Genomic DNA, 25493 nt, shown 5'->3' on the forward strand with positions numbered 1-25493 from the left:
ATTTCGACTTCGATATCGAAAAGACAATCAAGATTGTACTGACATTCAGGGCTCTCGCCTCTTAACAACAGGTTCAATTTCTTCGGCATAAATGGCGACGTCAACGGACTTCATGGCGCCTTTTGAATTCGGCTCCTTGACATGCACGCCTTCTCCATCATCTTTCCTCCTGCACGAAACCCCTCTGCTTCTATCGCATATATGAGTGGTCTTTGTTTCGAACTTGCAGCACGGTACACGAACGGCGTTTGTTTTGCTTGCTGCGCTTGCACATTTCTATGGCAGCACGACCAGTGTATAACCAACATTACGAAAAAGCGTTGTTTGGGCTTCTAGCTGGTATGGTTGTCCAATCTTCCTACAAGTTCTTTCGAGTGGTTTGCAACATGGATAACCCGGCTTTTTGAGCTAAGCGTCTGATTTGACTTTCTAAACACTTCTCTCTCTCTCTATCGTGAGCCCCGGGCTTTCCTGGACTGCCGGCGCAGCAATATCGCTTCATGCTTTTTTTATTTTTGGCACGATATCTGGTTTTGACAGGCGCCATGGTTGAGTGGAGCTTGTGGATAGCTGAAACCTTGTTCGGCGATGCATTTCTTGCACACTCTACACAATATGGATAAGCATAACACTGATGATGCGCGCGATTTGGGCCCTTGATAGACGCAAGTGGTTAGCCAGGTCAGTGGAAAGAAGGACGTTCCTGTCATATGGCGAGGATCAATCTGTAAGCTAAAGCGTACGACAGGAGACACGAGAAATGACTGGACCTGCTGCTTTGTTTTGCTCCTGGCTTGCGTATCAGAAGGCTGAATCTGAGACCTCAACACTCCAACTCTCTGCTCGCTCAACCTTCCGCCTTTATTTAGACCGTCGTCGCCTTGCGCGTCAGCCACAACCTTCATCCATTTCCCAGCGCGCCGAGGTCCATTTCTCGTCACCAAAGGACCTGCGCACACGAGACACTGCTCACATAACCCACCATGTACGTCCCATGGAAATTTTCCATTCCGGAGCTGGGACGTTCTTTTCCGGAACCTGGCAGCGCTTTTGGGATGTCCGCTGGAGTCTGCCGAGAGACTATCGCGTTGCACCGGCACGGGTCGCGCGGACACGCTGCTACCATTCACTGCCACGGCCGCCGGGGCTCGGCGCTGGTCTCACCATGGAGTAGAGGGGTTGCTTCGTGCTTGGCCAGATGTCGCTTCTTCTTGGGGCGGTTCAACTACTGCGCATCTACAGGTTGTGCATCATGACGGGTCGCCCAGGTACCGAGTGAGAATAATTGAGGAGGGAGTTTGCTTCGCGCAGACATATGCCCTTTGAGTAAAGCGTATGCTTATCCATGGCCCTACAACTACACACTTGAACGAGCCAAGAGCACAGGTACTTCCATTTCGACCGCCGTAGCTTGAGGTCCCGGACACGCCACACCCCATCGCGAGCTCCGTAAGCTGTAACGGTACATGGCGGATGGTATTCTGGCGGTGAGCACGAGACACCCAGAACCCACAGCCAGGAAGCAGCAACGGCAAGCGCCGCCACCGCCGCCTCCGCGCCGCTTCTGGCAGCCCCGATGCCGCATGGCAGGGAGCATCCCAACTTTATCATCCTGCAGTCGATCCTTGTCTATCCTTCCGCCCGCACAGGACGCAAGCCGGTATTACCCCACAGCCCAGCGTGCCAGCAGAGCGCGTCGACGGGTTTTTGGCAGGGGTACCGGTACTTCTGCCAGTCTTGGGGCGCGCGTCAGTAAGGAAGGCGATGGGGTTCCAGCACGGCAGATGGACGTACCTCTGCTGTCGCGGGGCTCTCCGTCTGGGATCCCAGGTGGGCCCGAGAAGGCAGAAGGGAAAGGCCGCGTGTTTGGTGCTGGGCCAGCCTGGACTGTGCGATGGAAGGCTATCGAGGGATAGTGTGTCTGCTGCTCCAGAATTGCATACAAAGATGGAGAGGGGCAAATCCATTTGGCAGTACGATGGCCTGGTCGCTGTGATGGTGCCCCTTTTGCAATTGGCACGCGCTTGCAAAAAGGAACTTGGTTGAATGTACCGCAACACAGCAGCTACACGCGGCACATTCCAATGGCAATCTGGAAATGCGGTAAGTGCCTGATGCGGCACCGCGCCGGCACAACGGTCGCCCGCAATCTATCGCAGCCAGCTAGGAGCCCTGTATCAAACACCAGACTCCAAAAACCAGCGAGACGGTTTCATTGTACGCTAGTCCCGCTCGCCTAACGTGGAATGACGGCGCGTATTCTGCTTCGCTTTCGCGTTGGCTCTTCTCCTTTCTTTCGTTTACAGGGACTTGACCTGTCCAGTTGTGGAGCTTGAATTGACTGCACCTGCCTGACCAGCTGTTGCATCATTCGCTGACGTACGTTGAATGCTACATACCCCTCTCGACACCTTTCTGCTCCCTTTTGTTGTTGTTGGATCGGTACACTTCTTTTTCTCTATTCTTCCGCCTATCTCCCTCACACTGTCACCTCGCATCCACCAGTCACTCTGCATTCATCCAGCCAGTCATCCAACCAGCCACTCAAGATATGCGCCAGCCAACAGAGTTAAGGTTGTGGCGCCTTCTTGGTCTTGTCCACTTCAGCGCGTCTGCTGGCCTAGCCCCACCACGCGATGGGTGGCGCTGTTTGCTCTTCATCCCGTACCTACTGCTGCCCCTCCACAGCCCCCTCATCCACTAGTTGGTTGATTGGCACGGTAGTAGCAAGGTCCTGGATGAGACAGAGGCTGCTCGCTCGGACAGATGGATGCTGGACAGGGCTTCCAGTACCACCATCCCCTCCTTCTCTTCTCTCCTATCATGCACTGCACGGCTCTTCATCACATCTCCGCCTGCAAATGTGCATACCCCTGTCCACTTGCGGTTTCGCAGCCTGCCATCCCGTTGCTTGACGAGGAGAATACTGCCCACCTACATTTCCCACCAACAGCAAATCTGTGCAAGAGAAAGGCTTGACCCAACCAACCTGGCCGGGGATTCGGGCGCGACACGAGTCACACATCGGGTGATCGGCGTAGGTTGTTTTCCAATGTGTGCCACGAGTCGCTGAGAACACAAAATGTACCACCTGTTCCGCTTCTCTAAGTGTAATGATCGCTATTTCAACGACACAGAGACAACAGACGAATACCATCAAAATGGTGGACACCAAAATGATCAGAATGGTGCCAGGGAGTGGAGCAAGACGCAGACTGGACGTGGCGATTGCAACCTCCAGTCAGCTGGCCACAGCCAGGGCGAAAAACCACATACGCAGAGGCGGCGAGCAGAGACGAGAGGGCGACGCGTGGCGGAGCAAGCCCGCTGCGATGCTACCATCACCGCGTACCTTGGAGTAGCAATTCACGCACTCAGCACACACATACAGTGCGCAAAGTGTAATACTTCGATGGCCATTCCACCACGCAGTATCGCGCCACTGCTTCTCCAAACCACCACTCCCACTTTCCACCCCCATCGAAGCGCGCGGGTAGAGCAGCATAGCAGGCGATTAGCCTCGCCTCATCTGGCATCCTCCAATCACATCCGTAGCTTTGACATCGGCAGCGCGTGCCGGCCGCAGCAGGCGGGCAGTTCCCAGCCAGCATCCCCAGTCCGTCCATTGCTCACAGAACCCCTACGCGCGCTAGCCAGTTTGAAATGCCGACATCGTCGTCGGCGTTTGCTGCGGTGCAATTCAGCTCATCTACCTGGCCAGAAAATCGCAATTAAGGGTTCTCTTCTTACTAATGCAGTACCTAGCGGCGTGGCTGGAGAGTGGATGGTGGCATTGTACAGACGAAGCTTGTCAGTTTTACAGTACGTGGCGGCGCGCGCCGCAGAGTAAAAGTTGCGTGACTGCTGGCTGCTCCTGCTCGTCACGTCACGGAGGACTGTTGACCGGCTCTGCAACCGGATTCCTGGTTCTGGATGTGCCAACAGCGGGGAACTGCGGGGAGCGCAGGTTGATGGAGCAAAGTTAATCAGGAACGCTTTGATCGATGGTAGATTTGATTTTGCGCTGTCCAATCGCAGTCGACTTCTCTGGTAGGAGTTGAGAAGGCCAAAACATTGCTGCGAAGTGGTAATTATGGACATTCGAGGCCGGCGAGGCTATTACATCGCTCTGGAGCATGCAAATCGAGCCTAAATCGGAGATATGGGACTTTGACGGCTGTGATTTTGCTGTGGATGGTTGTGTCCGCCCTTAGCTGGGCAAACGCATCTTGCAAATTGAAGACGAGCGCCACTGGCAATACCGGATCAGGATTCTTAGTGGCAAGCTGGATTAATCAATTGACCAAGAAGACACTGCATTCAAACGCCAAATCTGCTTCCCGAAAACAAAACCGCTTGGTAAATATACCAGTACCTGCAAGACCGGCTCCTCCCAAACAAAAAGAGGTATCATCATGCTTCCAAAGCTAGCCCAGACGTCGAACTCGTAACGCCTTTGCAAAAAGACCGAACCACAATAGTCTATCCATCAGTCATACCATTTACACGCCGTTACTCGTCGACGATCCGCTTTGTCAAGCACTCGGCAATCTTGGAGTAGAACTTGGCCGCGTTGTTGCGCGGGAAGCAAATCTCCTCAGTCAGGTAGTCGGGTAGGATTTCCAAGAGTTGGCTGTCCCGGTTTTCGTCGAGGAGCGGGACATATGCAAACTCGGCGTCCTCGTAGCTTTGGCTGGAAGCTTTGTTGCCCGATTCGATGGCCAAATGGAAGTGAAGAGCTGCATCTGATAAGTATTTATCGACGAATGCTGGCAGAGTTGACTTACTTCCGTTGCGTCCTGTTTGTATGCAATCAAAGACGTCTTCATCTTCTTCCCGTTTGACGCCTCGGATAATGAGGCCGGTAATGTCCGTGTAGAGATCTTCCTTCAATTGCTGGATGAGTGATGCGTCGCTGTTCCCAGTCATGGCTGTCCTTTGCGATTTCATGGCACTGCCCGGAGCCTTTGCTTCTGCCACCTTGGCAGACAGCTTTGCATTGAGGGTTTCGATTTTGTTTTCAGCTTCACAGAGCTGGCCGTGAATCATGGTGTGCTCTTTCTTGATCTGCTCGTTTTCGGTTGACAACTCCTTCACTCGAATTTTGAGGGCCTTGGATTCCGTGGCCTGAGCACGCTGGGTTGCAAGCTCTTTCTTCAGAGCAGCGATGAGATCGTCTTGGGCTGAAAGAATTGTCAGATCCCAACCATGAGACGGCGTAAATCCACTCACCTTTTGATCTCTCGTTCGCGCTGCTCTTCAATCTGTCAAAGTTGCTATCGGCATCGCGCATGCCCACATCCCTCAGATTCTGGTATTTGAGATCCAGGTTCTCAAGCTTCTTAGTCATGTCTCCTAGCTTCCGCCTAAGAGCTGGACCACCACCAGTTTTTTCCGTATCGGACGCGCTTGCAGCTGGTCTTCCCGGCATGGAATTTTGTGGCTGTCCACGAGCGTTTTGCCTGCGCGCTGGTTCAGGTTGCTGAGTTTCTGGGACTTCTTCGATTGACGGCTCCACATCCATGTGGTCGGGCTCCGGCTGTGTCTCTGGTATGAAGTGAATGGACTCTTCGACCGTCTCCTCTTCCTTTTTGGGCGCCCTTCGGCCTCTCGTAGGTTTCTTGGGGACTTCAGGCTCTGCCGCCGCAGCGGCAGTCTTCGCCTTGGGCGGACGCCCTCGAGCCTTGGGTTTCGTCGGCGCAGGCTCCGCTGCTTCTTCAAAGTCGTCAACTTCTTCAGTGTCGCTTCCATTGGGCTCTGGTCTTTCGGCCAAAGCCTTGCGCTTGGGAGCGGGCTTCTTTGCTTTGGCGACTTTGCCTTTGCCCGCGACCACAGAAGCCCCGCTCGCCCGTCGCGTTGTAGCCCTTGCCCTTGTTGTCGTTGTCGCCGGTTCCTCCTTTGCTGTCGTAGTCTTCTTTGGCCGTCCTTTGCCGCCTTTGGTGGCAGGTGCAGCGTTTTCCGTGGAGGACACCATCACGGCGGCAGTGTCGCGAGCGAATTCGTCTTCCGAAGCGGAGTCGTCGACCAGTTTGGAGATGGTGGCAGCAGCGGCGCGCCTCGGCGGCATGATGGTGCGATGTGGTTAGATGATTTACGTCTGGAATGTGCTTGGGGTGATGGTAGTTCGCCGTGGCGGGGGTGAGGTGCACCGCGCGACTGCTTGTTCGGTGGAAATGTATGTAAACAACAGGAATCGACTCGGTCTAGAGAGATCCGCCCGCGTCGGCGCTAGTCCGAATTGGGACCCGTCCCTTCTCTCAACCCCACCGAGACAAGATCAAGACGTCTCCGCTCCATCTCAACGACCACTACTGATTGAAGGTCATTCCCCGAACCACCAGCAGAAGCCTCGATCGAGCTCTCTTCTGGCCGTGGATCAAACGCACGCACCACTACGATGCTTTATTTTCTTGCCACTTGACGCATTCTTTGCTCCACAACTTCGTTTTTTCGTTTTCTACCTATCAGACGAACATGAACAAAAGGGCCCAAGGCCAGCCTTCCCATGTGTGCTCCAAAATACTCGTAATACAGAAGCTGCTGTGCCACGAACGCGCTTCTCCCGAATACTTGGCTGACAATACAACTCTCGGCATCTCCGCGCGTCCTATCCAAAACTCCCTGCCCCTACTGTGCAATGCCCCATCAAGCTTTCCCCCCGGGTCTGTGAAATATGTTTGCCGGTGGATTACAGTTGGGATTCACCGGATCCTCGCATTGTAAAGGCCGGCACGACGATCCTGTACCTTTGGCGCGCAGGCAGTGATACCCTTCCCCATCACAAGCGAAGACTCTGTGCCCCAACATTAGCTTTACTTTCTTCCGTCACTCAAAAAGTCGATAAAGTCAGACATACGTGGTGTCTCTAATATCGTCGCCGCACCAGACACACTTCGGATTATTGCAGAGCGCGGACAGGCCCCTCTCAGCTGGTTTAATGCCACCCCCGCACGACCCGCCCGCAGGTATCTTGGAGAATCCGCAAGTGAACCCCGACACAAGCGAGACGACGGAGAGAAGGGCGGCAAAAATTGCCCAGAGACTTCTGATCCGCATGTTGAGGTAAAGGTTTCGCGTTGACTCGGCGAAGCGTTTAGAGGTAGGAAGTGATGGTGATGGGGATTTGAACATCTAGTGTTTATGCATCTAATATATCAGCACCGGCCTACACCGTGGTAGCGCAGCTTCCCGCGCAGACCGTCACTGGTTGGTTCTTCCCCAGACCATCATTCCCGGTAGTCGAAGCTTCGCGGACGAGACCTCAAAGTCTATCGCGGAGGCAGCTTACCAGCCATCCTGATGAAAATCATCTAAAGCGTCTCCCACTTTACGGGAAAGAATACTAGATTCAGATTAGCCCTGACAAAGCATGTTGTTCTAATCCGGTAGAATTCGAGTGATGGAAATTCAAGTTAAGAGCCTATTGCTTGTTCTAGGCTGGTGTCAAATTCATCAGCGAATCATCATCTCTATTTTTCTATGTAAGTTACTAAAATCAGTAAGTCTATTGTGAACTAGGTTTCGGTATCTGCAGTAGTGCAACCGGTGCGCGTTACTAATCATAACCGGCCGACACCTCTCTCTCTCTCTCTCTCTCACTATACACATGTACAGGGTGTGGACACGCCGGGAGGGAATCTAACTTCGGTTAATATCCTCGATAAGCCTCTTTACGGGGTTTTGGCGGGCCTAGCAACGAATAGTTTTTGAGAAGCCAAGCTTTGGCTTTATAAGGTACTGTTCAGGTTTACCCTCTTCCCTCCCGACGTGCCCACACCCTGCCTGTATGTACATACTAACAGCCTTTCTTCTCTCCCTAGATAGTTCCAAGAATGCTCCTATTTCGCAGACTGTGTACCGTCGCCTAACCGGAGAACGTTCTCCTATCCATTGTACCGCGCAGGTGCAATCACCCGCCATATTCAACCTCAAAACAGACGACCATTGTGATCTTGTAACCTATGCAATACTCTTTCCCACTGTTACTAGAGCATCAACCGAGATCTAACCAAACCAGTAACTTTATTCTACATGGCCTAGGTAAACCTTTCTGTCGGGAAGTGCCTGATCACACCATCTTTAACTTTGGCTCTGGGTGTGCTTGTTGCTACAGTTCTTTGCAGCCGACGACGGGAAGCCTCTTCAAGTCTCTGATTCTTAGCATATCACCAGAGGAAAGGCTCGTATTCCGATTGAACACGATTCGGTCCAAAGTGTATTCATTCCAAGAGATAAGGTGATGTGCATAACCGTTTCTCTGGGAGTAAAGCTAAGAGATCCGAGGGATCGAAGTGATTGCCGACCAAACCATCCATCTCCCAGACCCCACCCTGACCAAGACAGCAACGAGATCAGTAACACACCTTTTTGTTCCTTTCCGTCTCTTGACCTATCTTAAGTCCACTGCCGAAAGAGGGACAAGCAAAAGAAAGTCATGGCTCAGTCTACTGACACTTCTCCTCATACCCTTTATAAATACCCCCAAACTCACCATACCCCCGCTCAACAACGTCCATATTCATATCACCACCAATCGTGTCCTCGCCAGCCACCAGTCTCTTTCCAACCCCATCGGCAAACTCGCATACGCTCAGCGCACCCGGGTTCTTGTTCTTGTTGTTGTAATCCGGATCGGCTCTCTCGCGATGCAAATCCGTCGCCACAGTCGGCGGCGCGATCTCGAACACCGCGACGCCCGTCGCCCGCAGCTGCGTCCGCAGGTTCATGCTCCAGAAATGTAGCCACGCCTTGTGTAGCCACGCCTTGGTGCCGTTATAGATGGGATTGACGATGCTGAACGGCACGAAGCCGAGCACGCTGGACACGTTGATGGTTGCGGCGGCGGTGCTGCTGTCGTTGCCGTCTGGGGATTTGGCGTTGGCTTTGGCTTCAGCGCGCCCGCAGGCGCGGCAGCAGCCCGATTGTCAGGTGCAGCGGGCCCTTGACGTTGATATTGATTTCGTTGTCGGCCTTATCAAGGAAGGCGGCGGGGGCTTCGCGCTGGACGTCGAGTAGCCGCTGCACACCGGCGTTGTTGATGAGGCAGTCGAGCTCCGGGTGTTCAGCTGTTATTTGGGCGACGAAGGGCGCAATGCTGGCCGTGTCGCCCACGTCGAGCACATAGTAGCCGGCGGCCCCGATCTCGCGAGCGCTGGCTGAGAGGGTCGATTCTGTCCGGCCGGCAAGAAGGACTTTGATTTTGTGCGTGTTGATCAGGTATGAGGCGAGGGCTTTGCCGATGCCTCCACCGCCGCTGGTTATGAGCGCGCATGAAAAGGGGAGGGAGCCCGGCATTATGTGAATTGGTTTCTGAGTCGATTGAAACACCATCCATCGATGCTGGGAGCTGTGGGTTTACATACCACCGTCCTGTTGGGTGAGTCAACAGCAGCACTACGTCATTCTTCCCTAATGTGGGTCGCGTCAGTGGCAGCTCAAGCATTGACACTAACAGACACCATCGCTCTAGGCTTTGCCATTCGACATGCCACAACGATCGACATTGGGCTCGAGAGCTTCGTTGATACTGTACATTAGAAGATGCTCTCAAAGGGGGCCGACCGAGAAAACTCCTGCGTGTTCAGACGTAGCGTATCGTAAGTCATGGATGTCTCTCCAATCTCTCCTCCAACTCCTCGTCTATATTCCCCTCGTCTGTTTCACTGCTCGAACCAAGCTGTTCCTCTTTGCAATTGCACACATTGCTTCGGCCGCCTGTCTGAACGACCCAACTCTCGAAAATCGCCCCAGCAATCAAGAGCGCAATGACCAGAGCACCAAACACAAGCCATCGAGCCATCTGGTCTGACAGCGTTGTACAATCGCATTGTGGCTGTAACCATGCGCGGTAGTCATGGGAGAGTCTTCTGTCCAGGAGCGGAGGCATTTTCGGGTCCGATGTTTCTGCGCGGAAGTCGTTCACGTCCTGTAGCTCCCACCAAACAATCTCAGCCTTCCGGTTGGCGTGATGAAGGAGGTACGCGAGAACCACGGGGATGTTGATGGGATCAGTCGAATCTGGTCCGTTTGCAAAGCAGAGGCCGTTGATAAATGAGACACGCGTGATATTCCAGTTGAAGCGGTTGGGTATGCTGACGGTCTCAGTAACTACCGGGACGTCCAAGGGAATTGCGTTGGCGTCGCCGATCAGGTATTCCTCGACAGTGAGTGAAGATGGTCCAATGATGTTGACGCTTGGGTTAAAGGGATTGGCTCCGACAAGAGGTCCGGGAGAGTGAAATCCTGCGTGGATACCAGGCTCTTGAGGCCTTTCAACGCTCCACCGCAGCTCTCCAGTGGCCTTGTCGAATACGATGAGATCGTATATCTGGCATGGGTCAGGAATGAACGTAGAATGCAGTTAAAAGCTCCTTACCAGTGTCGCGTCGTTGGTAGCCCACTTGTCGCTGTCCGCTACTCTATCGAGGGGATAGTTCGGACAGTCCAATTTCAAAATCAAACGGTGTGGATCGTCAACTCTGCCGTGCTCAGAATCGAAGGCGGAATCTAGGATTTTCCTAGGCTTTCTCACACTTCGAGACGAAAAACAGAACGGCAAAGAGAGGACCGATGGTACGAAAAGGATGAAGAGGACAACGACGATACTTCGTAGCATCACTCGGGTTGTTTGTGAACAACGACGACATGGACAGAAGCAAAGCGGAGAAGGAAGAGCGAGTTTCTCACAGGTCAGTGCTTCCCTTCCCAAAAGGTGTTTCGGGACGGCTTTTGCGACGGAAACGCGGGACTGACAAGGAAGGAGGATTAACAGCGACAAAATTCGAATCGGAAGGCGAAAGTGAGCCTGCAAATTCAGTGACGACCCCGCTGGAAGGCTGTAGATTTTGAAGCTTTCGGACCCGGAGTCCAGCCAGGGAAGAAGACACCGCGAGCTATTTCATGAATCGTCGCAGGCCTTTTTGCACGACCGCAGCAAGCTTATTTCTGGTGTCGGCCCTTGGAACGAGGCTTGGTAGCACAAACAGCCTCCCAATCACCACACTCATGGACGCTTAAACGCTCCCTATTGTCCATCAGTCATGGTACATGATTACTCCCTATTAAGCATCTGTTACAGCAGCATTCGAATGCTCCTCATCAATCGTCTGCTCGAGTAAACGAATGCTCCCCGTGCTGATTCCCTACTCCTGTGTGTGCCACGACTTTCGTAACCAAGCCTCGGAAGCCAGAGCGATTAGCAGCGAGAGGCGCCAGCTGGACTGGTTCCTTACATGGGGGCGTATCCCTTTCTTGAGCTCAGCCAAACGTACAAGCCGACATTGTGGTAAGGCGCTGGTGTGAGGGTTGCTCCGCGGGATTTGGTGGCAGAAGTGTGCGCGACCCCGGCGATAACGTATGAGCCGCTGTGAAGCTGAGGTTTAATGGTATCCAGCCCCCAGAAACGTCGAGGCTGGCTCGAAAGCAAAGAAACGGGTGGACGTTTGCCTCGCCGACGGATTGTTGAAAGTCGGGTTGCTCGTGGTGAAGATCAGAAAACGGCCCGGTGGATTAGGAAGACGAATGCTGTCGACAGGTCGGCGACGCTGTGGTGAGCGAGCAACAATTTCACGACGCAAGGGCGGTAAGGTTGGTGTTGAAGCAAATTTGGCGGGTTCCTTGTGATGGCCGGCAGGGGTCCTTATCGATAGGGCGTCCCTGAGTCGTCCCTTCGGCAACCATGTTTACTACCAGGAACGGAAGGCTGCATGTCCCAGCCACCTCCAGCCGCCGTCTATACCTCTGCATCCACACGACAACCTCGACTGCAATTTTTTTACTTTGCTGCCTTGCCACCTTCCATCACCCCAAGTCCATTTTCTCCCGCTGCTATTCAGTCTTTTCTGCGCCTCTGCGAGGACCGCCATAGCATCCAGTCGCTCTATACCCCACAAACGTCACAGCGATCCCCCACAGTGCTGCTGAAAATCACCCGCATTCCGACAACACTGTCCACATTCCGCGCATAGCTGCCCATGGACCCTCATCAACCTCCTGCGGGCTACGGCGCCCCTCCAGGCTATTACGACGACGACGAAGAGCGATATCCTCGCGCCCCGAACCAAGGCGGCGCAACCATGCGTTTGTTGACCCATGGCGACGACCTCGAAGAGTTTCCAGCGTCAGTAAACCCCAACCCTTCCGCGACGCTTCCACCTGAAGCTCCTAGTTTTGCTCCACCCTCTCATTCCTCGCCTCACGGTCCTACCGGCTACCCGGGCATGGAACCCGAGACGGCGGTGAATGATGGTATACACCATGACCCAGCAACTTCGCATGCCGAAGATGCCATTGCCGACTTTCTTCGCGAAGTGGAAGAGTCCTTGTCTACAACTCAAGCCCCTCAACCTGCTGAGCCCGCTGAACCAAAATCTGCTTTCAAACGCGGCACCGACAAGATCAAAAAGACCGTCAAGCTCAAGACGCGCGTCAAGCGCAAACCTGTCGACCAAGAAGACTCACCAGATCCTTCTGATAGGCCGTCTCTTGTCCAGCCCACCTACCAATCCTCGACCACCGACCTACCATTCCCCGGCAGCTCGTCGATTCTGGATGACGCTCCGCAAATGCCTCCACCGGACATGGACGACGCATACATGTCATGGCGAACCGCAAGCCCACTACGCTCTACCTCTCCGACGAGACCTTGGTCACCGACGCGCCCCACTGACTGGCCTCGTCCACCAGTCTCAAATGTGGGCTTCGAGCCAGTCGACATCAACGGCAGCCCGCGACCAGGAACTCCGTCTCGCTACTCGGGCAGTGGCAGGCGCCCGCTGCCTCCACAGCCGCTCTTCCCACGACGACCAGGCTCTTCAGACTCCAAGGCAAGCGAGGCCACCATCAACATAGACGGCGAAGACGACGTCTTTGGTCCCGATGACGACGAAAAGAGACCCGGTCTGCACAGTGTAGACTCCTTCAACAGCCACTCGACATTTACCGACGAATTCTATGGCGAAAAGCATGTGGGTCCTGCGCCGGCTGGCAGGCAAGAGCGCCGTGGAGCACGCGAAGCAAGGATGGAGAAGCGTGAAGTCCGCCTTGTCAACGGTGAACTCATTCTCGAGTGTAAGATTCCGACCACTCTTTACAGCTTTCTCCCCCGTAAAGATGGTACGGAGTTTACGCACATGCGGTACACTGCCGTGACTTGCGACCCCGATGACTTTGTAGAAAAGGGCTACAAAGTGCGTCAGAACTTTGGACCGACGGAGCGAGAGACTGAGCTCTTCATTGCCATTACCATGTACAACGAAAACGAAATTGACTTTACGCGCACCATGCACGGCGTCATGAGGAACATTTCCCACTTTTGCTCCCGCGCAAAGAGTCGCACCTGGGGCAAAGATGGCTGGCAGAAGATTGTTGTTTGCATCATTTCCGATGGCCGCTCAAAGGTGCATCCTAGGGTCCTCGACGCATTGGCAGCCATGGGATGCTACCAAGAAGGCATCGCAAAGAACACTGTCAACGACAAGGAGGTGACTGCTCACGTGTACGAGTACACGACGCAGGTCTCTCTCGACGCAGATCTCAAGTTCAAAGGTGCGGAAAAGGGCATCGTCCCGTGCCAGATCATCTTCTGTCTCAAAGAAAAGAACGCAAAGAAGCTCAACTCGCACCGCTGGTTCTTCAACGCCTTTGGCCGCGCGCTGAACCCCAATATTTGCATCCTGCTCGACGTTGGTACCAAGCCGGGCCCCAAGTCTCTGTATTACCTGTGGAAGGCATTTGATACCGACTCCAACGTCGCAGGCGCCGCTGGAGAGATCAAGGCCGGCAAGGGCAAGGGATGGTTAGGTTTGCTCAACCCACTGGTGGCGTCACAAAACTTTGAGTACAAAATGTCGAATATCCTGGACAAGCCGCTGGAGTCGGTATTTGGATACATCACGGTGCTGCCCGGTGCCCTGAGCGCGTACCGCTACCACGCACTTCAAAACGACGAGACAGGACATGGTCCCTTGAGCCAGTATTTCAAGGGCGAGACTCTTCATGGACAGGACGCCGATGTGTTCACCGCAAACATGTACTTGGCAGAGGATCGCATTCTGTGCTGGGAGCTTGTGGCTAAGAGAAATGAGCGCTGGGTCCTCAAGTATGTCAAGCGCGCCACCGGCGAGACTGACGTGCCAGGTAAGTCACAGAACTTTTCCCACAGCGAATCATAAAACTGACACTTCCCCAGATGCCGTGCCGGAATTTATCTCACAAAGACGTCGCTGGCTCAACGGTGCCTTCTTCGCCGCCGTCTACTCGCTGCTCCACTTTAGGCAAATCTGGATCACGGACCACACGCTGTGGCGCAAGGTTCTACTGCACATTGAGTTCATGTACCAATTCGTCAGCCTGCTCTTCACGTACTTTTCGCTGGCCAACTTCTACCTCACCTTCTACTTCATCGCGGGCTCCTTGTCGGACCCCAAGCTGGACCCCTTCGGACACAACATTGGCAAAGTCATCTTCGTGGTGCTGCGGTACGCGTGCGTGCTGCTCATCTGCACGCAGTTCATCCTGTCAATGGGAAACCGACCGCAAGGCGCCAAAAAGATGTTCATGTTCAGCATGATAGTGTACGGCATCATCATGGTGTACACGACGTTCGCATCACTCTACATTGTCGTGACGCAAATCAAGGACCCGACAACGACGTTTACGCTTGGCAACAACATCTTCACCAACATGATAGTGTCGACAGCATCAACCATCGGACTCTACTTCCTCATGTCGTTCCTGTACCTGGACCCATGGCACATGTTCACCAGCTCGGCGCAGTACTTTGCACTACTGCCCAGCTACATTTGCACGCTGCAAGTCTATGCGTTTTGCAACGCGCACGACGTGACGTGGGGCACCAAGGGCGACAACGTCGCCAAAACGGATCTGGGCAGCGCGCGGGGCAGCGCCACGGCCGGTGTTGTCGAGCTCGAGATTCCGTCAGACCAGCTCGATATCGACTCGTGCTACGACGAGGCGCTGCGCAACCTGCGCGACCGCATCGAAGTGCCGGGCCCTGGTCTGTCGGAGAGCCAGGCGCAGGAAGACTACTACCGCGCGGTGCGCACATACATGGTCGTGGTGTGGCTCATTGCCAACGCGGTCCTCGCCATGGCCGTGTCCGAGGCCTACCCCGTCGGCGATGTCGGCGCCAACTTCTACCTCAAGTTCATTCTGTGGAGCGTCGCGGCCGTCGCGCTGTTCCGCGCGCTGGGCTCGGGCGCTTTTGCCGTCATCAACATCATCCAGAGCGTGGCTGAGGGCAAGATGCGCTGGGGCATGCGCTGGGGCTCAAGCAATAGCGATAGTGCGGGCGGTAGCTCGGCGAACGCGTCGTCCAAGCGCTGGAGCGGCGGCAGCTATGCCAGCTATCGGAGGCGCAACCGTTGGTTTGGTTGGGCGAGGGCGCCGGTCGAGGCTGTTGGCAGTGCGGGCGCGTGGGTTGGCGATCGGACGAAACGCGTCTTCCGTCGTTGAAAGAGTGGGAGAGGGAGTTGAAGACGTTGGTGAAGAGTTGCGAGTGTGCTAGGCACCTATTGGCGCACGGCGTAAGAGATGGGTGGAAGTGTTGGATTGCGCGCTTCTTAGGTGCATACAGAATAGGGGGAAAGCAAAGCGTCGGAACTTTTGTATTTGGAAGAGGAACAGCAAGAGCGAACAAGTAGCGCTGTTGGTTGAAAGTCGGTTGCATGTGGACGAACAAACGAAGAGGTAATTAGGCGCTCTGGCGTGTCTCTTTGACCTTTCTCATTCTTCTCCCTCTTGTTCTTCCGGTTCTCTTTCTCTTTTCTCGTCATCATCATCACCAGCATCATCATCATCATCATCATCATTACCATAAAGCAGCCACACGATTCTCTTTTTCCTATTTCTCCTTCTCCCTTTCTCGTACGTATTCCATTTATTCCTCTCTGATCTGCTTGTGTACACGATACCTCAGCACTTTTGTTTTACCATTTACCATGGCATGACATGTTCAAAATTCCCGCATCCAATCAAATCTACTTGACGTAACCTCATCTAGTCTCCGCTGTCGACTGCGGCAGGAGAGACGATCAGATGGGCGGGATCGGACGGCTCGTCTCGTTTCGGGCCGCTTGTTCGCGCATGCACCGCATTCATCTATTCATGACTGTTGCCGCTGCGTTGGGACAGCGGGCCAGCAGCGTACAGTGCCAACAGTGGTGTACATGTAGTAGACTGGTATCCTGAGCAAAGACGCCGTTGTTGGCGAGCGGTGCATGTGCCGGTGTTGTCGGTGCCAGACCTACATCCATCGAGCACTCCCCTCGATCGCATCAAGCGCAAAGAGGCCAAACGACAGGTCATCAGCAAAGCTGGCTGACTAACATCGCAAATTCGTCGCCGAGCAGGAACGAGCAGGAGGCATATGGAGCGCCGTCAAGTACTGTACCCAGGAGACGCAGCGCGGGAACAAGTACTCGAGGCACCTCGTGCCAGCATCGCCGTCAGGAGAAGGTAATCCCCTCCTCATCCCCAACCCCTATCCCACATTTTCCCTTTTTCAGCCAATACCTCGAGCGAGGCGGCCGAAAATCGCCCCGACTTTTCGATTGTTCGTCCCTGCGCTCCACCGTTGGCTGGCTGGGACCAGCTCGGATTTTCTTGTTCGATGCGGGGATGACCGCTGCGCGAGTGACTAGGTAGGTAGGTGGGTAAGGTAGGTGACTTGTGTGCAGTTCGCCTCAGGCCCCTGGTCGTGTCGTGTTCGGATTGCGCTCGCTCGCGCGTCATGAACCTATGTACAGTACAATGCAAATTGGGCGTGCTGTCACCACTGAACTGCTCCTCCTACTCCTCGTGCTCATCGCGCAGTCGTCTGAGCCCAGTACCTATCGCATACTGTACATTTTGTGAGCTTACTCATCACCGCCCATGGGCTCTTTTGCCGTAGATGCACAGTACATTGGACGCAGCGGCTGGATCATAGGCACAGCGTCTTGCAGGGGGGCAAATTGATGGGAACGCTTGTTTCGTCCCGTGGCGTTCGCGCCGAGCCTCATGTCGGGGAAAACAAGCCTTTTGCAGCTGCGGGACATCGGGTTTGGCGTATGCGAGTGCGAGTGGGATGGCTGGTTTGTGATCAGTGGACGGGTAGGGAGGGAACCGCCGCGTGTTGGGGTGTGTGTGTGTGTGTGTGTGTGTGTGGGACCTGAGCAGCAGCCAGCCAGCAGTTGAATGGATGAGGTGGTAGGTGGTAGGTACATGTGTGTAGAGTACCAGATACGGTGATGGGCTGGCTTGTAGACAGGCGTTCAAGGCGGGACGATCGAACGGATTGCTACTGGCCTGTATGAAAAGCGCAACGGTGATCGTCGTACTGTCTGGCCTGGCCTGGCCTGGCCTGATGAGTGTGGACACGGACAGCCGTTTGATGTTTGATGAAAAGATGGTGGTTCGGCGCTTTGCTTTTCTAATGGGGTCGGTAACTGCATGTTTGCTTTTTCGTGTCGGTAAACGCGTACCTACGTCGCACAACACCTTGTCCAATTGCAGTCTGCTGGCCACGCGTGTGGCGTTAGGGCAGAGGCGTGCCTGGATGTCTCACTGGGTGGGTTAGGAGTCCTGCGGCGCCGGGGCAGAAAGCTTAGCGCGCGGCGAGTGGTCGTGGTTTTGCTGTAGTTGCCGCACCTCCCCTCCACCCTTGCCGCTTGCTGGCTGCTTGCTAACTCGTTCAATGCCGGAGCTTCATCCCAGACGACGGGGAGGGGTTCGCATTGCGGTGCTTTATGCTGGTAGATACCAGGCTTACAAGAAGAAGACTGCCAGGCCGCCCACGCGTACCTTTTCTGCGAGCGGTCGCAGCATCTAGACCAGACAGGGCCGTTGGCAGTCTTTCTTTTGCTCTCAATGTGACCCGTCGATCCGTGGATAACTCTGTTCTCTCCTCTGATGTGCGCATCCTTTTGGACCTGCATGGGTTCCTGAGTCAATCAGCTTAATCTTTCTCCCCAGGCACAGTTTGATTTGTGCCTTGCCTGGCTGCCTGTCTGCATCCTTTCGACCTCTTCCCACAACGGTCCGCGGCCGCTCCACTGAAATGGCCCGTATCCCGCGCGAGGGCACTGGGCGGACCCTCTTCACCATCACCGTGTTCCTCCTCTCGCTGTCATGGGTCATTGTTCTCATGAGAGTCGTGGTGAGATGGCGCATACGCAGTTTTGGCGTCGATGACATTTTAATGTGTGTTGGGTTGGTACGTTGCGCCCCCGCCGATGGCGTATTTTGGTGTCTTCACTGGCTTTTCGGTGGCTGACCTTGATGGTGCCAATAGGTGTTCTACACGCTAGCATGCCAGGCTGTAATAACCATGGCATGCTACGGCGTTGGGAATTACGTCAAAAATGTGACTTCGCAGGCGGACGTCATTAATGCTGCAAAGGTAAGAATGCTTCCCAACACTGTCGACCGTCAGATTCAAGCCATGAGAATAGGAGACTGACGATTGCGCAGTGGAGCTTCTTCTTCCAGTTCTTCTACGTGCTGGGCACCATTCCAATCAAGGCCAGCATATGCGTCACGCTCCTTCGAATCTCCTACAGAGCCCTCCACCGCCTGGCGCTCTACCTTGCCATATTCTTGACGGTTCTTGGTGCACTGTGGTCAGACATAGCGATCCTAGTCAACTGCAAGCCAGTGTCCGCCTCCTGGGACGCATCAAAAGGTCGATGCCAGGGGCCAAACACGTTGCTTACCGCTTCGTACGTCTTGTCCGCGACTTCAATATCGAGCGACTGGATATGTGCCGTCATGCCGATTTTCTTGCTGTGGCGCGTACGGTTGATGAAGGGAGTGAAGGTTTCTCTGGTACTCGTTTTGGCACTAGGCGCGCTGTATGTCAACCTGCCACAGTTGGTCCCGACCAAAACGCTGCTAACACGATCAAATCAGAGCAAGTACCGCGACCATTATACGCCTTGCAAACGTCGTATACTACGAGCGCCACCCCGCAGAATTCCTCAGGGAGCTGGGAGCTGGAGCACTGTGGTCCATAATCGAGTCGGGCGTGGGACTGACGGCTGGATCGCTTCCAACGCTCCGACCACTCCTGAAGCGGCTCCCCGGCTGCAACAGCGGCGTCGCCGAATTGACACCAACGGATGAGAGTGGCACGACGAGCAGGGGACTGCGACGAATTCCCTCGTCGCTCAAGCTGAACAACCTGCGGCATACGTCGAGCCACACGAATTGCACAGCTTGCGGCGGACCAAACGAGGCGCACGACCACAAAAGCGCCGTGCACGAGCACGTATCTCCATGTGAGGATAGGATGCACATCCGGCTTGAAACCCAGGTTCATGTGAAACCGACAGGGCGAGCGAGGCGCTCTCGTCCAGAGGACGAAGAGGTGGATAGTCGAGGGCGGGCGTGTACGATATCATGACTGCAATGGAAAAGGATTGGCCAGGAGAAAGACGGAAGAGGGCGACAAGGTATCTGTTCGAGGCATCAGTAGAAGTGGAGTCCCGACCGACGACAGGCCGTTGCCATGGCCCTGGTCATCACGTGGGGTGATAGCAGACGGGCCGTAGATGGTTTCATGGCCGCCAGATGAAGCCAAGCTCCGACGGCCTATCGTGATGGTGTCGGGGCGGGCGGATGGAAGGAATCGGGTGAGGGCGAGACTGGCGGCGAGAGCGCTGGATTGGAGAGGTACATCAGCCCATCAGACGATCGAGCGACGAGCAGGCGGGAATTGCTGAGGTGCTGGAGCAGTGCAATGTACATGCAGTGAAGTGGATCCCCGGTTCTCTCCACACTTGACTTGGCTTGACCCGGGCGACCCCGCGGGCCTACGCCAATCGCCCGCCCCGCCTCTGCCCGCAGCCCGCGCCTCGCTCGTCTGCTCTTGTACTACTGCCGCGCTCCCTTCGCCCTCCTCTTCCTTCACCTTTGTCTTTCAGCCTCATCGTCTCTTCACTCTTCGCCGCGCGTCGACGTTGCTGTCCCTCTTCTCTCCGAGCTCCAGTCTCATTCCTGGTGCGTGCTACTCTACTCTACCTACTCGCGTGCAGGGTTCCGAGCTCTGACCCTGCATCCCCGCATTACCCTACCGTACCGTACCTTGCCGCCGCCTTTGGGCTCACACCACCACGTCTCACTCGTCTTCCCCAACCATCCCACTTGAACACCGCTCAGTCTTCAAACCGCTGACCACCTTGATCCACAGTTCTCACGCGAGCTTAGTACTCTGCCTGACATATGGTCCCGACCATCCCTTCGTCACTCTTCCCCCGTCGCAGCAATGTTACCGCATAGGACCAACAAAGGCGCTGTCAAGAATGCTCTGTCCAAAGCTTCGCAGCCATCCGCATACACCCGCAGCATTGGTGGCTGGGGCAGGAACCGTTGGCCGAGATGGAAGGCGGACCCATTCGACGAAGAGTGGCGGCATTTCGAACGGCGCATGGAGCGCTTCCGGCAAGAGATAGACAAGGACCCGTACGAGGCCATCTTTGGCTGGTCAAACCGCATGCGCCAGGGAGAGTCACCATCACCAGGAATGCGGTCTTGCCGTCGGTCATCGTCAGTGACCGATGTGTCTGCCGAGTCTGGTCAAGAGGCAGACCGAAACCCATCGATGCTGACCAAGGAAGGGAAAGAAGCTGCACCAATTCCCACTCAGCAAGCCTCAGCATACGTGTCACCAATCCAGTGTGCATCAGCTTCGAACAATAGTGTTTCCAACTTCGAATATGATCCCATAAGCGGCCGCATGGTCGCCATGTTTTCAGGAGACGCGAAATCAACACAAGCTGAGCCTCAATCCAATCAAGTGACACCCGAGCCAGCGGCATCCACTCAGAAGTCTAGCTCAGCTGCGGTGGACTCCCGCGACGAGACATTTGCCTCCTACGATGCGTCCAAATCTTACCGAGACCCTCGTGATGCCGCATTAAAAGCCTTTGATGACAAGCAAAAGCAGCAATCTACCACCCGCTTGGATGACTGGTACGCGCGACAAGGCTTGGACCCACCCCCTCCGAAAGAAAGTGCCACAAAGAGGCGGTCCGTGAACGCACCGTGGATCAAGCCAGAACAAAACCCGGCAAAGCCATTTGCCCCCGCCGAGTCAGTCGAGACCCCTTTTGGCCCCATCCGAAGGAACAAGTTGCCTGAGGATGACATTGATTTGTTGACTGCTGAGGATATCAGGTCTCGCATGAGGAGAATAGGGAGGGTTCCCAATCAAGAGCTATCGTCCACCCAGAAAAGGCAGGAACATCTTGATCAAGAATTCAGAAAGATTCAGAACTCAGACTCGTTTGTCGATGAGGATGGCAGTAAGATAGAAGCACCTGTTTCCAAGTCTCCGCAGGATGGCATCACACAGCCGCCCCAAGGCGTGATCGAGGACCAAAGGAAATCAGTGCAAGCAGAGGTTGCGCAAGAACTGGAAACTGCTTTATCACGGCACTTGAAGTCAGGACGCCGGCCAAGTGTCGACGATGGATACTCTCATGAGCCGACTGGACTGCAAACCTCTTACCTGCGGGAAAAGGCAGCTGGTCGTGACCTCGGCGCCGAAATATCTGCAAAGGAGCAGCCAGAGCAGCTTGACGACGGATATTCTCGAAGACCAACGGGTCTGCAAACATCTTTCGAAAGAGAGCGCAGGTCGGGAAAATCGCTGGAGGACGAACTGCAGGCAAGAGATCAGCCAGACAGTCAATCGGCAGACGATGGTTATTCCAAAAGTCCCATGGGGCTCGAGACATCTTACCAACGTGAAATTGAATCGGGAAAGAGCCTGGAGGATGAAATAAGGGCAAGGAGCCAAGCCGAAACCAGAACAGATGACGGCTACTCCAAGACTCCTACCGGACTGCAGTCATCCTATGCCCGCGAAATGGAAGCTGTTCGAAACGGTGAGAAGAAATCGCTCGCCGAGGAACTCAGGGAAGCACCAACGGGTGCTGGTTCTTACTCCGACATCTGTCCATCCAAGACGGAGTTCTTCGCCACTCCAAGGTCCATCGAACAGCGCCGCAAAGACGCGTCTCCTGACGTTGCCAAGGACTGGTATGGCTACTCTCTGCAACCACTTGGTCTCGAGACGTCGTACGAGCGGGAGCTTGAGGACTGCAAGAATGGCAAGCGCAAGTCTTTGGAGCAAGAGCTTAAAGAACGAAGCTCTACAACGCAGAAAGATACTTCTTTTTGTGGACAGTTTTCCAAAGACACGCCACCCAAGGCGCAAGGGGTCTTGAACAATCTCAATGGGCTTCTTTCAGATGCTGCTCTCTCCCGAACACTCCGCGAGGTGTACGAGAAACACTATGGTAAAATCACCTACGACCATCGTCAACCGTCGACTCCGTTACCCGCTTCTGCCCAGCCTGAGAATGAAGGACGTGTAGACGAGAGTATTCATCAGAGCCTTGTTGAACACGAAGCAAAGAACCCAGACAAATACAAGTTCAAGCCCGATACTCTTGAAGCGGAGCTAGCCGCACAAAATCCCATTCCCGAGAAGAAAGATTCGACAACAACAGCTACCGAAGAGAAATTTCCACATCCCGTACCTTCGGTTAAGGGGGGCACAGATGCCTCGCCGGAAGCATCAGCCGTTGCGAACGAGAGCAGCTCAAAGAGTCAAGTTCGCCACTACAAACTGCTGGCCTACGACCGCAGTGCGCGGACGGTCGAGACGTCAGAGACATCATCTACCGTCAAGTCCTCTGGTGAAATGCCCATCTCACTTAGCGTTGCCCTCTCCAAACTTACCAATCCTGTCAAGTTTCTGCCTCATCTCAAGCAGCTCGGCAAAGAAGGGTACGAGCCGGTTGCTAGCACGGCCGATCTACTTGTCCTTCGGCTTCGCGAAGGGCAACCTTCTCCTACCGGTGCTACCCGCACCAAGCCACTCCGAGCGAACCCCATTGACGGCACCACCATACCCCTTCCCCCAACGCCGACAACCATGAGCCCAACGGGTTATGTCAACCTGGATCCCGTTGTCGATCAAGACAGCCGCAGCGAGGTGTTTGAGTCAAACTATAACAGATCCTCGTCGGAACCGGCCAATGCGTCTGGCAGTTCTCATGGTAACTTTGACCACAACCACCGTGGCAGCAGCGGCAAGAAAGTGCGACGCACCGAGGCCGTCTTCACGGGCCAGCAGCGCGCCAGGGCGGAGCAAGAGAAGCATAATCGTCGCCAGGGCGTCCGCACTGTTTTGACAACGCTCATCTGGGCGACGGCTACGTGCTACATTGCTGGCGTCGCCGGCGAGGTCGCCAAGGGCTATTAGACGATGTTTTCTCCACGTGGTATAATGGATCAACGATTGCAACGCGTGGATGGACATTTTGGATCGGGTTTATATGGGACGACTGTTTTCCTTTGACACATGGCGTTAGTTGTGACTTATTGGTATTCTTGTTGCCCGTTTTCATTCTGAGTCGGGACGGGCGGACGGGCGGACGGGCGGACGAATGACCCAGCTGGACGCACCGGGTTTGGAATGGTGGTCTTCTCCTTGATTCTTTGATACTGCTACTCACCACATCATCTTCGCTCTCAGAAAGATCAGTGTTGTAAGCAATTCCATAAGATTGCCCTTATTGCTTTATGGCGTTGCGCAACGTTGCGTTGCTCAACGCAATTAGCCTACTTATAATGTAACGTTAACGTAATCACTTACTCTTATGGATTACCCTTATTGCCCTTATTACTTAAGGGTTAATTCTAGGGAATTCTAGAAAATCCTTAGTAGATTAGTAAGATTTTTAGGAAATAATTACTAATTTTTTTTAGGTAGTATCAGCTTTTTCAAAATTCTGCCAGGTAATAGGAAAATTATATAGGAAAGTAAATTAAGGTAACATAAGTAATTCCATACAATCTAACCTCCTAATTGCGCAACGCAATTGGCGTAGCCGATTGCGCTGGGCAATTCCACGCAATTAGAGTCGATGTTGCGTTGCGTTGCGTTGCTTACAACACTGAGAAAGATATATAAGATACATACACATATTCTTCACACTCAGTCTCAGACCGGAAATGCCATCATCAGAAACGACGAGGACGCGTAACTAATACCAAGGGACTGAAGGTGCGCCGGGTAGGTAGGCAAGGAGTATGGGCTCGTTTATATTATTCAGAAGGGCAATGGTTGCGGCAAGACATTCGTATAAACGAAGACGGGTAACCGCCATCTCATGAGTGATCCTCCCTCGGAGGTTTATAAGTTGAATGGCCCGCTCCGAACCGCGCTACCGCCTCGCTCCCAATTGAACTTTGCGTCCGAGGTTAGGTAAACATCCGATTCATGGGACAAGGTAACTGTAAAATCTTAAAAGAAAACCTAAAGCACTAGCATAAGAGTAAAAAGTAGGAACAGCACGTCCACAGTGGATATTCGCTTCTGCTCTTGCCTATTTGCTGACTTAAAGGGAGATAGATCGCGGGTTGAGCTGCATGCCCGACAAACAGGCTCACGACCGAGGCCCCGCGGGCGAAACCAAGACCTGAGTCTCCATCCGTCCACGGTGGGCGCGCCGGACGAGGTACCGAAAATGGTCGGAGTTTTCGCGAGCGGCGGCTTGAAGATGGACGGAGCTGCCGTACCAGCAAGTGGACGCTGCTGGGAGGAAACACGACCACGTCGCTATGACGGCGACCCATTGTAGCAGCGACATGACGGTCATCGCGATGTCGCTATTTAAGAGAGCAAGTCTTTCGTGTCCTCCGCCGGCCGTCAAATCGGCAGTCGCTCTCTTTCCCGCCTTTGCATGCGCCTTGTTGCAAAAGCCAGCCAATACCCACATTGTTGTCACCATCGTCATCATGAGACTTGGCAGTCTCTACGCGGCCATATTGGCTACAGTCCTCTTTTCCATCACTTCGCTCGTCCACGGCCACGCCTGCCTCTCCTTGCCAGGGGCTTGTGACAGCGTCAAAAGCTCCTCGCAAACCCTTCAATATCTCTGCAATAATTGCGCCACTTGCGGCGACGACGGAGAGGGCTACACGTACGTACCTGATATGACGGTGGGCGGTTGGATGGAGAGCAAAAACAGAGATCTGACTCGGGGATACAAACGCAGTGTCTTCGCTTGCGACAAGAAAGGAATTGCGTGCGAAAAGGTCAAAGGCTCCGTGTCGGATTGCAAGAATTGCCAGAGTCCGTACTGTCATTAGCCGCCTCAATGGAAGATGGGAAAACGCGCTGTGGTGGTGGCTCAGGATAGTTTCCTTTTGACAAACGCGTCTGCGCGCACACCTTCGACTGCAGTCTCGCAGTCATTTCTTGCTTGCTTGTTTGCTTTGGGGTCAGAGACAGTCCTATCGCCCAGACAGTTCTCTTGTTGGTTATACGTCTTATTATCGCCGTCTTGCGCACTTGGCGCGATGGCCTCAATCAAACTGTTTTCACACCGTCTTCGTCCATCATCACTTCCTTTTGCGCATGGCGTTAGTTGTGAGTTTATGGTATTCCTGTTGCCGATGTCATTCTGGATTCGGGGGAG

General features: G+C 54.2%; 7 protein-coding genes across 7 annotated transcripts; 4 read left to right on the forward strand and 3 right to left on the reverse strand.

Moving 5' to 3' along the window:
- The first annotated feature begins 2812 nt into the window (after positions 1-2812).
- Positions 2813-4022, forward strand: J3D65DRAFT_286401 (uncharacterized protein). The gene has a single exon (XM_066795120.1). The coding sequence runs from the start codon at positions 3083-3085 to the stop codon at positions 3848-3850; it is 768 nt and encodes a 255-aa protein (XP_066656890.1). The 5' UTR covers positions 2813-3082; the 3' UTR covers positions 3851-4022.
- Positions 4023-4267: 245 nt separating this feature from the next.
- J3D65DRAFT_619247 (chromosome segregation protein Csm1/Pcs1-domain-containing protein) lies at positions 4268-6167 on the reverse strand. The gene is made up of 3 exons (XM_066799722.1): positions 5233-6167; positions 4788-5183; positions 4268-4739 (listed from the first exon to the last, which is right to left on the reverse strand). Exons 1-3 carry the CDS (start codon positions 6065-6067, stop codon positions 4513-4515), a joined length of 1458 nt encoding a protein of 485 aa, XP_066656891.1. The 5' UTR covers positions 6068-6167; the 3' UTR covers positions 4268-4512.
- Positions 6168-7310: 1143 nt separating this feature from the next.
- J3D65DRAFT_666329 (short-chain dehydrogenase) lies at positions 7311-9294 on the reverse strand (the record flags this gene model as incomplete). The annotated part of the gene is made up of 3 exons (XM_066802913.1): positions 7311-7342; positions 8492-8863; positions 9027-9294. 3 exons carry the CDS (start codon positions 9292-9294, stop codon positions 7311-7313), a joined length of 672 nt encoding a protein of 223 aa, XP_066656892.1.
- A 171-nt stretch (positions 9295-9465) lies between these two features.
- Positions 9466-10969, reverse strand: J3D65DRAFT_286639 (uncharacterized protein). Its single transcript, XM_066795122.1, has 2 exons — positions 10376-10969; positions 9466-10327 (listed from the first exon to the last, which is right to left on the reverse strand). The coding sequence occupies exons 1-2, from the start codon at positions 10613-10615 to the stop codon at positions 9602-9604; spliced, it is 966 nt and encodes a 321-aa protein (XP_066656893.1). The 5' UTR covers positions 10616-10969; the 3' UTR covers positions 9466-9601.
- Positions 10970-12218: 1249 nt separating this feature from the next.
- J3D65DRAFT_551081 (chitin synthase-domain-containing protein) lies at positions 12219-15474 on the forward strand (the record flags this gene model as incomplete). The annotated part of the gene is made up of 2 exons (XM_066797022.1): positions 12219-14136; positions 14189-15474. 2 exons carry the CDS (start codon positions 12219-12221, stop codon positions 15472-15474), a joined length of 3204 nt encoding a protein of 1067 aa, XP_066656894.1.
- A 2352-nt stretch (positions 15475-17826) lies between these two features.
- J3D65DRAFT_619262 (uncharacterized protein) lies at positions 17827-19727 on the forward strand. Its single transcript, XM_066799723.1, has 4 exons — positions 17827-18214; positions 18293-18400; positions 18472-18851; positions 18910-19727. Exons 1-4 carry the CDS (start codon positions 18059-18061, stop codon positions 19400-19402), a joined length of 1137 nt encoding a protein of 378 aa, XP_066656895.1. The 5' UTR covers positions 17827-18058; the 3' UTR covers positions 19403-19727.
- Positions 19728-19830: 103 nt separating this feature from the next.
- On the forward strand, positions 19831-23714 carry J3D65DRAFT_619263 (uncharacterized protein). The gene has a single exon (XM_066799724.1). It carries the CDS (start codon positions 20264-20266, stop codon positions 23270-23272), a length of 3009 nt encoding a protein of 1002 aa, XP_066656896.1. The 5' UTR covers positions 19831-20263; the 3' UTR covers positions 23273-23714.
- The last annotated feature ends 1779 nt before the right edge of the window (positions 23715-25493 follow it).

The sequence above is a fragment of the Phyllosticta citribraziliensis genome, assembly GCF_038025025.1.
Source record: "Phyllosticta citribraziliensis strain CPC 17464 chromosome Unknown J3D65scaffold_4, whole genome shotgun sequence".
NCBI classification, from domain to species: domain Eukaryota; kingdom Fungi; phylum Ascomycota; class Dothideomycetes; order Botryosphaeriales; family Phyllostictaceae; genus Phyllosticta; species Phyllosticta citribraziliensis.